This window comes from Mobula birostris, chromosome 26 (genome assembly GCF_030028105.1).
Source record: "Mobula birostris isolate sMobBir1 chromosome 26, sMobBir1.hap1, whole genome shotgun sequence".
Taxonomy (NCBI): domain Eukaryota; kingdom Metazoa; phylum Chordata; class Chondrichthyes; order Myliobatiformes; family Myliobatidae; genus Mobula; species Mobula birostris.
The window spans coordinates 31,133,020-31,143,614 of record NC_092395.1 but is presented as its reverse complement, the minus strand read 5'-3'; the positions used below and the strand labels follow the sequence as shown (position 1 = coordinate 31,143,614).

General features: G+C 42.3%; 2 protein-coding genes across 6 annotated transcripts in view; one reads left to right on the top strand and one right to left on the bottom strand.

Moving 5' to 3' along the window:
* Positions 1 to 4,192: 4,192 nt before the first annotated feature.
* lsm7 (LSM7 homolog, U6 small nuclear RNA and mRNA degradation associated) lies at positions 4,193 to 8,150 on the bottom strand. The gene is made up of 4 exons (XM_072244237.1): positions 7,856 to 8,150; positions 7,461 to 7,551; positions 5,914 to 5,985; positions 4,193 to 5,271 (listed from the first exon to the last, which is right to left on the bottom strand). Exons 1-4 carry the CDS (start codon positions 7,859 to 7,861, stop codon positions 5,129 to 5,131), a joined length of 312 nt encoding a protein of 103 aa, XP_072100338.1. The 5' UTR covers positions 7,862 to 8,150; the 3' UTR covers positions 4,193 to 5,128.
* Positions 7,880 to 10,595, top strand: part of sppl2 (signal peptide peptidase-like 2) — a 46,374-nt gene continuing 43,658 nt past the window's right edge. Inside the window, exons 1-2 of one of the 5 annotated variants that reach the window (XR_011883237.1) lie at positions 7,880 to 8,159; positions 9,021 to 9,140. Coding sequence is in view for 4 of the 5 variants with exons in the window: in XM_072244232.1 (XP_072100333.1) it covers positions 8,112 to 8,159; positions 9,021 to 9,140 (168 nt within the window). In the remaining variant the exon portion in view is untranslated. Of the gene's footprint in view, positions 8,160 to 8,206; positions 8,243 to 9,020; positions 9,141 to 10,595 lie in introns of those variants that run through there. The other 4 variants (XM_072244234.1, XM_072244233.1, XM_072244232.1 and 1 more) reach the window with 4 other exon arrangements.

Sequence of the window (10,595 nt, the reverse complement as noted above, 5' to 3'; positions counted from 1 at the left end):
AATGAAAACCTGTTTGAGTGGGGCCACAACAACCACCATCAACAAAACCGAAGAGCTGATTATTGACTATGTAAGGAGGAAGCCAGAAATCCATGAGCCACTCCTCAACAGGGGATCAGAGGTCAATAACTTTATATTCATTTATGTTAACAGAATAGCGTAAAGGACGTGCGATCAGGCATGAAGCAGATCACTGGCTTCAAGATTAAGGAAAGGAAGATCGAGGTCTGTGTGGATAGGGCCAATAGATTGAACTTGTTTTTCAACAGGTTCAGCATGGGAGCTCCTCCTGTCCCCTCCCTCACTTGGCCAAACCACACACCCTCCCTGACCCTGAAGCCTTCTCCCTCCACCCCAGTGAGGGCTTGTGTTCCAAAGCCCCCAACTTTGGAGTATCCTGCCTCCATGGGGATGACCATCTTCCCCTGCCTGACTGTGACTGCAGGTCAGGTTAGGAGACAGCTGGAGAGACTACATCAAGGCAAAGCTGCTGGACTGGTTGGTATCAGACCCAGAGTACTGAAGGCCTGTGCGAGCCAGCTGTCTGGTATTTTGCAGCACCTTTACAATCTGACACTGAGTCAGGAAAAGATTGTCATCGTGGCTATCCCTCGAGGTCGAGGATGATGGTCTTCATTCTGTTGATCTACTTATGAGCTCTCAAGTGGCTTATGAGTCCAATCTTGGCTTTGAAAGTTCTTCCGCATTCAGGACAGGTAGTTCCAGATGGCAGATCGGGCTTTGGTTGTTGCTGCCTCTCTTTCCATTTTCTTCTAATCCTGCACATCTGTTGGCTTTGAAAGATGCTGTTCCTTCTCGGATGATGGCTTGCCAGACCTTCCCGTCCTTGGCATTGGTTTCCCAATTGTTGATATCGATGTTACATTTCTTCATGTTGGCTTTTAAGACGTCTTTGCATCTCTTCTGTTGTCCGCCTCTTTTATGTTTGCCTTCTTTAAACTGGGAGTAGAAGATTTGTTTCGGCAAACATTCATCTTTCATCCGAACAACATGACCACTCTATCTTAGTTGGTTCTTGATGATGTAGGCTTCAATGCTTGTTGTTTTTGCTTCATTTAGCACACTGATGTTGGTCCTTCTATCTTCCCAGCTGATATTTAAGATACCAGGAAAAGATTCTGGTGCTATGGAAGACTTCCTGCTTGGCTCCTATACCAAAGAAGGTGTCTCCATCTGAACTTAATGACTACAGCCCAATTGCCCTCACATTGCATGATGAAGGTGCTGGAGAGGCTGGTCCTGACTTACCTTGGACTGCAGGTGAGATCTTCTTTGGACCCTCTACAGTTTGCCTACCAACCTCATGTGGGAGTGGATAATGCCATCATTTGCCTTTTGCAGAAAGCTCACTCCCACCTGGATGGTGCAGGTGGCATTGTGAGAATCACATTTTTTGGGATTTCTCTAGAGCCTTCAATACAATCCAGCCACTTCTGAGTGAGAAGCTGCAAAGGATGGGCATAGGCATCCTCATGTGGGAGTGGGATGATGCCATCATCTACCTGTTACAAAGCGCTCACTCCCACCTGAGTGATTCTGGTGGCATTGTGAGAATCACAATTTTTGATTTCTCTAGAGCCTTCAATACAATCCAGCCTTTTCTTCTGAGCGAGAAGCTAAAAGAATGGGCATAGATAAATCCACTATCTCCTGGATTACTGATTACCTGACAGGTAAACACCAGTTTGTAAGCTGGGTAATTCTGTCTGAGATGGTGGTGAGTGGCACTGGAACACCACAAGGGACTGCCCTGTTTCTGTTCACACTGTACACCTCACTTCCATTACAAATCTTGAGTCTTGACACTTGCAGAAGTTCTCTGATGACTGTGATGGTTGGGTGTATCAGAGATGGGCAGGAATCAGAGTTCAGAGGACTGGTGGACAAGGGTGTGGGAGGAATCACCTGCTCCTGAATGTGGCAAAAACCAGGGAGACAGTAATTGATTTTAGGAGGAGGAGGACTGTTGCAAGTTCTGGATACATTCTGGGAGAAGTTGCCATGGTGGAGGAGTACAAATACTTGGGTGTTTACCTCAACAACAGACTTGACTGGAAAGCCAACACCAAGGCTGTTTACAAGAAGGGGATGAGCAGACTATTTTCTAAGGAAGCTGAGATCCTTCAATGTGTGCAGCAGGATATTGGAGATCTTTTACCAGTGTGTTGTAGCTAGTGCAATCTTCCTTGCAGCTATGTTGGGAGAGTAGCTTTGGTGCTGGAGATGCAAGAAGTCTAAATAAACTCATCAGAAAGGCTGGATCCATCCTGGGCTACAACCAGACTCTCTTGATTTAGTGGTGGAGAGGAAGTCACTAAACAAACTGTTATCCATTATGGACAATCAGGCACATCCTCTCCATGACCTACTGAATAAGCAGCAGGGCACCCTTTCAAACAGGCTCATTCAGCTCTGCTGTCACAAGGATCGTTACAGGAAAAGCTTTCCAAGTGCAATAAGCATATACAACAGTTCACCTTTGCCACAGGAGAACACACATCGTAGTACAATAGCCCCTGTTTTATTATTTCATACATTTATTATTGCACAGTATTGTACATTACTAAATTATTAGGATATTATATTATTATTGCTAAGTGTTTTTTAAATGCTGCTGTAACTAAATAATTTCCCACTTGGGATAAAGTACTTATTATATGAGAAGATCTGTCCTGGGACCAGCACACAAGTGATTATAAAGAAGGCATGACAGCATTTCTACTTTCTTAGAGGTTTGTGTAGATCTAGCATGTTACCAAAAACTTCAGCAATCTTCTATAGCTACACTGTGGCAAGTATCCTGACTGGCTGCATCAGAGCCTGATAGGGAAATTTCAATGCCATGAATGGCAAAGGCTACAGAAAGTGGTGGATACAGTCCAGTCCATCACAGGCAAAGTTCTTTCCACCAATGAGAACAAGGAGCACTGCCACAGGAAAGCAGAATCCATCATCAAAGAACTATTCCACCTGGCCATATCCTCTTTTTGCTACTACCATTGGGCAGGAGGTACAGAAACCTTAGGTCAACCCACACCACCAGGTTCAGGAACAGTTGTTACCCTATAACCATCAAGCTCCTGAACCGGTATAGATAACTTCATTTTCCACCACTCTGAGCTAATGCTACAGCTTTACTCACTTTCAAGGACTCTTTACAATTCACATTCTTGATATTATTATTTTCTATTTGCAGTTTGTCTTCTGCACATTGGGTGTTTGTCAGTCTTTGAATATTTATGTATAGTTTTTCAATAAAATTTCCTTTAAATGCCTACATGAAAATGAGCCTCAAGGTACTATAGGTCTTGAGCTACATTTTCACACAGGCATTTAAAGGAAATTTTATGTTAAAACTATACATAAATATTCAAAGACTGATACATAGATAATTTTACTTTGAACTTCCATTAACTGAGTTTTGACGTTGGTTCTGTTTCCCCATGTAGGTCTCACAGCCAAGTTTCACTACATAGGTACGTTTGATGTCTTAACCAAGACCTGTACTTAGCTCTTATTATCATTGTATCAGCAACTTTTCAGCCCACTGCTGAGGCCTTGGGTGTAATAGGATATGTTTCAGAATGGACTAAATATTTCTCAACTCACTTAAACCAGATGGATGCTGTCTTGTTTTCATTTTGAGATATCCAACACCTTCACTTCCAGCAAAAAAAAAACAAAACAGCTCCCTGGTGAGTTGTTTAATTTTTGCTGGCAGTTTAAATGCTACTTTGCAGCACTGTTCCTCTATCTCAAGGTCTCATTTTGGTCTTATGGGTATGTGTTCTTAACAGTTGCCACCAATGACTTCTCAAAACAGTTCCTGGTTCATAATCCTGTGATCAATACACAGATTTACCCTTTAAAGAAATAGTATGGAACAGTAAAGTGCAGGAGTGGTGGTTCAGCCCAGTGTGACTGTGCTAACCTTGATATCAATCTAAACAAATTAATCTGCCTGTCCATATCCCTTTATTTCCCATCTCTCTAAATGCATCTTAAGCATTAAGTGTAACATTTTCAATTTCCTTCTATTTCAGCATTCTGAAAGATCTTCATTTCTTCAAACATTGGTTCAAATGTAAAACATTATCCATTCTTCTGTTCTGAGATGCTTTTTAACCCTTTGACTACAAATTCTTTTATTGGAGGCAAAATCAATACAAAACAATGGAAAAACAAGTTTATTGTACACATTGGACAATGTTTAACATCCATGTCCAGCTTCAAAAAGTAAACAAGGGAACAAACCAAATCTTAAAAGAGACTTACATTAAATTAAGTTCTATGCAAGACTCCAACACAAGTTACTGAAATGTTATCCACAAACATCCGGAATAACCATTCAACATAGCTTTATTTTTTTTTAAAAAAGGAATTGAATAAAAGTTGTTTGAGAAAATAAAAGGCAGCTCCAGAAATGGTTCATTTTAAATAAACAATGTAAATGAAAAGTATAAAACTGCAGGTTTCTAAATCAGCTGGTTTTTGTAACAGAAGTGTCTTTCACTAGTCTTCCAGCTGGGGCTTGTGGTGTATCATGACTCCAGTGCCCGAGGCAGCTCAGCAATCTGAAATAATAGCACTAAAACACTGAACACTTAGTAAGTCAGACAGCATCTGTGGAGAAAGAAGATTATGGTTTTAGGCAATAACCTTGGAAAAAGGTCACTGATCCAAAACATTAAATGTTTCTCTCTCCACTTGATGCTTTGTGACGTACTAAGCATTCCCAGCATTTTCTGCTATTATTTCAAATTTCCAGAATCTGCAGTTTTTTGCTCTTTGAAGCTTAGAATCTGCACTGCCATTGGTTTATTTCTAGAAGTTAGCTCCATGTGAAAACACACCACTTCTCAGATTACTGGTAATAAAACCAGTCCTGTAATACACAACTTGGCAATAAGTTCATGATTGATCTGTATACGATAAAGAAAGGAGTACAAACTCTTGCTTGTCACCCTAACCACTTGTCCTCTTTAGCACACTTAGAAACCTCCCAGTGCTGGTGATATTATAAGACCCATCAAACACATCAGCTTTGGCTAATGGATAAAATCAACTACATCGAAATCCTGAGATCTGGTGGTGTGCCATCTCCAAGCTAACCATCCTGCTGCTGTATGAAAGGGTTCGGAATGGCCTCCATACCATCTTGCGGGCAGATTAGAACGACTGAAGTCCCTCTGCACACAACCAAGCCAAGTTGGCGTGTGTCTTCAGTCAATTTGTACTGGTCATCAGGATCTGAAATTCAATAACACAAATTATATTTTAGCTCCTGAGCATCCAGCTTTACAACACAAAACATGGCATAGAAAATACTGGACAAATTGAGGAGGAAAATAACCTCCTGCATTTAAGCAGGAAAATTAGTTATGTTTCACTGAAGCCGCACAGCTATGTTATTCTTCGCAACCCTGTACAGCATCATGATGCACCAATGTCATCCAGCATTCACTGTTGGCTTAGGCTAGAAATTAGCATCAAGCTCCCTTTAGTATGCCAAGAGTAATGACTAATGAATTAGTGCTAGATTCTAGCATCCAGGTAGCCTTAGAATTCCCATGTTACATACTTATACAAATCTGGTTGCAATTAGCTAATCTAATTAACAGTGAAATGTTACACAGATTCAGCAACAAACTTTACAGGTCCGTTCCTTCTACGGCACAAAACTTCTCTCAACCGACTTGATTAAATGTTTTGAAAGCTTAGGTGACAGGATGAAATAATATCCAGCCAAAGGGACTTGGGGCCCTATTTTAGAGCCCAGCTAGGATTAAAGTTATAATTTCATTAGAAAGTAGCAGCTAAATGCATGGCACCCTTAAATCACTGTAATGTGGATTCTTTACTGCAAGTTTTATAATAAGAATATTGTCGTACCTCTCACATATTCTATAGTTCCATCCAATACAAGATTAAGGAGTGGATCAAACCCTTTCAAAATCCCACTGGCTGTGGAAGAAAAGAATAATTACACCAATCAGTATTATATCATACTTCCATTTTAGCAATTCTACTTTTAGGTAATACAGACTCCTGTTAAAAGACTTTAAATAAAAATGCAATAGAAGTACAGAATGGGCATATTCTTTGTAAATAAATTCCAACAGTTTGATTCATTTTTTTTTCATTCAATCTTGATTCATTCATTTTATGGCATACAGTTTGCTGGAAAAAAAAACAGCATTTGCTATCTATTCTTAAATACCCTTAAGAATGTGGTAATGAGCCATCTTCTTGACCTGCTATAGTCCTCCTCCTACAGTGCAGCTGGGTAGGGAAATCCAGCAACAATGAAGGACAAGCCATATATTTCCAAATCAAGATGGTGGACAACTTGGAAGAGAATCCAGATTGTGTTTTCCCATTTATCTCCTGCCTCTACCCTTCTTGGTTTGAGAGATACTGTTAGAATAATCTGGTTGACCAACTACAGTATACCATCATCAAAAACAGTTGCCAAGCCAGTGGTGTAAGTTTATGGAGATGGTTCACGGGGCCTGCTTCCCGTTGAGCTTCTTGAAAATGATTGGAACAGCATTCGTCCAGACAAGTGGAAGAAAAGGCATTCCTCTTTACTTTGTGCCTTGTACATGGTGAAAAGCCCTTGGGGTATCAGGATGCAAGTGATATACCACAGGATATCCATCCTCCGTCTCACTGTTTATGTGGCTGTCCAGCTGAGTTTCTGGTCAATAGTAACGATAGTGGAGGACTTGGCAAAAGTAATGTCACAGAATTCCAAGTGTATATGGTAAACTCTCTTGATGGATTAGGTTATTTTCTAACAATTTGTGACTTATGTTGCCAAATGAGTCTGGTTACCTTTTATCATAGAGATAGCTTAAATGCTAACCCGAGTACTTTAAAATGTTGAAACCTTTCATAAAATACAGACTGCTTCTAATAGCAGGAAAAGCAGAGATGGAAAAAAAAATCAAGCAGGCAACTCAAAATAAATTCATTATGTTTGAGTTCAGAAAACTTGAGATGTTTTGCCACAAGGAGTGATTAAAGGTAACTACTTTAGATGCACTTTAGACCATATAAAGGGGTGACACTGAAAGATAAGGAATGACAGGAGATTTGAATACAATGAACTACTTGGACCAAATAGTACATATATTATCCACAGACTTTAAAATGACCTTCAATTAAAAATGAATTTGAATATCTTACTGCCATTAAGAATAAGCTGGAAGATCTTGACTTCATCCAGTGACATACTTAAAGGACTGTGCTCAATTCCACCCCCATACCCTGCCCACCTAATTCACAGCTGCCAACATTCTTCCTTCCCCAAGCTCGCCAGGACGGAGGTGTGGGGGGGGGGGGGGGTTCAGACTTCTCATCCTAGAACAAAGTTTCGTAAACCTTAAAGCATTCTAGACGAGCTATTATACATTGAATAAATCAACAAACGATACCTTCTCGCCCTCCTTGAAATTTCACACGGATTGTTTTGTCTATGTACTTGGAAAGGTCGAGAATACTCTCCTTCTTCTTCTTCTCCTTATCCTATATTTAAAAACGTATAATTGTTAATGGCGTAAAAAAAATTTAAAACAAGGCCGAGCCGCTAATAACACACGTTGCCATAAATCCACCGTTCTTCCAAGTTGCTGTTCCGCGGGGCGGTAAAACTCAAGAACCGGCTTCTAGCGGTGGCGCTCCGACATAAGCGAACCCACACACAGGAGAACAAAGTTGGGCTCGCTCTGCAGCCCGAGGTGGCTTTAGAGTTCATTACCGCCGTTCTGCCATCCCCAGGGGCCTTGCTCCCGTCACCCACCAGGCACTAGCCCAGACTATCCACACTCACCGCCATCTCCGCGCCGGCAGCCTGTGACCTCCGAACCGCAGAGAACTTTAACCCCGGCCGGCCAGCTGAGTTCCGGCTGCCAGTTTGCCGGCGTAGGCCCGGCTCCCGTCAGCGGCTCTAGAAACCAAAAAAACAATGAAACGTAAATGAAAATAAACAGACGCCCTCCGTTACCGACCCTCGCTGCTCTTGGCCCTTGGACGGTTCGAGCGGGTGTGTGGGCGCGGCAGGGACGCGGGGAGGAGCGGGCTGTAAAATGGCGCTGAGAGTACGGCTACTGCTGATTGCACTGCAGCTTCCTCAGGTCAGCGGGCGGCCGAGCCCGGGGCCGGATCCTGTGATCGCAGCTGTCCGGGTCGTCTTCCTTATACCTCCACCCTCCCCCAGGTCCGCGCACCTCCCCCTTGTCCCCATTCCCGGATCCGTAATCCTTCCCCTCCCACCACACCACCCCCAGGTCCGTGTCCCTTCCCCCAACGCACCCTTTAAGGGGTCCCTCAATACATCCTACATCGTATCCCTTCCCTCAACCCTTCTACCCGTCGTGTCTACCTTTGTGCTTCCCCTTTACCACCCCCACTCCCCCATATGAGTCTGCAACCCCACCCCGTGGTCCACGTCCGCATTTCCCCAATCCCGGGTCCTCTCCCCCACTTCGTCTGCAGTTAGCATCCCTCTCGAGTCCGGATCGGGTCCTGCAACTCCCCCTCCCCAACATTTCCTGGGTTTCTGCCCCCTCAGTACCCCACTTGCTGCAACCTCCTTAGGGCTGTGTGTTCACCCCACCCGACTTGGGTCCATGTCCCTCCTTACAGGGTCGTCTGCCAAAATTCTTCTCTTCCCCCCAAACTTCTCTCCTCCTGTACTATAATCTTTTGGCAATTTTGGTTATTACCAAGTGGTATGATCTAATTATGTATTATTCTTCCTCTAATGCTAAAACTTGTGATGAGCCATTCCTTGAATCTTATAAATTTAGAACTTTTCTAGATAAATAGTCAGATAGTTCAGAGGTATGTGAAGGGGAATAATTGTACACAGTTATCTTGTGTTTTTTTTTCAGCAGATGATCTAGTGGTGGGTTTGGGTTAACTATAGCAGGTATCATTTGTATTGTCTATATTCGGAACTGCTAGTGTGATGCATTTTGCTATTAAATATGCAGGTGCTGTCTGAGTATGGAATGGTCCACGTGTTGTCTGAAAAGGAGCAAGGAAATGCAAAAGATTACTGTATCCAGTTCAACCCCTCCTGGGCATATTTACCTATCGATCTCAGTAAAGCGGTAAGTATGGTTTGGGTAACATTTAGCAATTGCATCTGGAGCTCACCCTGGCTATATGTCACAGATGCACCTTAAATTTTTCTGACAGTGGATCTTGATTGCCCCAAGCCCCACCACCCCCATTACTTTATTGTATGCTCACAAATGTGGTGTGGTCAGAATTTATACCTTCAGGATTGGATGTAGGGTGAGTTGAAATTTACATAATTTGCAAGGCCACAGGATCATTTTTTCAGGCTTCTAAATTTATGTAAATATGTGGCATTTCAGAAATGCTCTTGACAGCTAATAGAAATTCAAGGTTATTGCAAAGTATATTTGAATTATCGGTGATACTCAAAGGCAGATGGTTTTTAAATATGTCAGCTTTCGCTCCATTTCATTAAAGTGGAAGTTTGTCTGAAGTCACCAGTTCCTTTGGCTTCCTTGTCACCTTGTTCAATTTTTCACGTTATGCCCACCGTTTAGGTGACAAGAGGCAGGAAAGCAGTATAAACCACTGATGGGGAACAATGGGAGGAAGCAGTGGTCTCAATGCAGAGATTTGACCTGAAATATCAATAATTCCACCCAACCCTCCTGCAATTGATGCTACTCTGAACCTCCATTTTCTCTGCTCTATATGTCACTGAATGGATTCAACATGAATGACGAATTGTGTAAAGAATGATGGTAGAACATAAAACAAAAAGAAGCTCCTGCTTCTGCATAGCTTTCTTCTGGATAACATTCCCTTTTAGGAATGACCTAGATTTATATCCTTCATCAGCTGATTGATGTCAATTTTACTGCATTTTATAAAGTATGCAAATTACTTGTGCAAAATATCCACAATTTATAAAGAGGATGAATTTATATTTCTATTTAATAGGTTCAATTTAAAGTCAGAGAAGTATATATGCATCCTGAAATTCTTTTTCTTTGCAAACATCCACGAAAACAGAGGAGTGCCCCAAAGAATGAATGACAGTTAGAATCCCGAAGCTATTCCAGCTCCTCCCTCCCATGCATAAGAGGCAGCAAAGTGATGACCCCCACTACCCCACCAGCAAAAAAATTGACAACCCCACCAAGCACTCAAGCGTGCAGCAAAGCATCAATAAAGACACAGACTTGCAGTACCCCCAAAGACTACTCGTTCACCCAGTAATTTGGCATACCACAGACTCTCTCTCTCCCTAATAAGGGAGAAAGAGGTGTCCCTGTTTCACAGAGGGGAGACATAACAAAACAACTCGCTGATTTATGGTCTTAAAAGTCTGTTGCATCGCTTTTTTTGAGCTCTGTGCCCAAAGATCTCAGGTCTCTGGGCATACAGCCAACAGCCAGCTTGCTGCTTTCAATCTTCCATGTACTCCCATGACACACTAGTTTTCTGAGGTGACACTGACCTCGAATTCACCGGCTTCCAGAGCCACGAAAATCTGGTACTCTGAAGGCGCGGTAGTCTTCTGG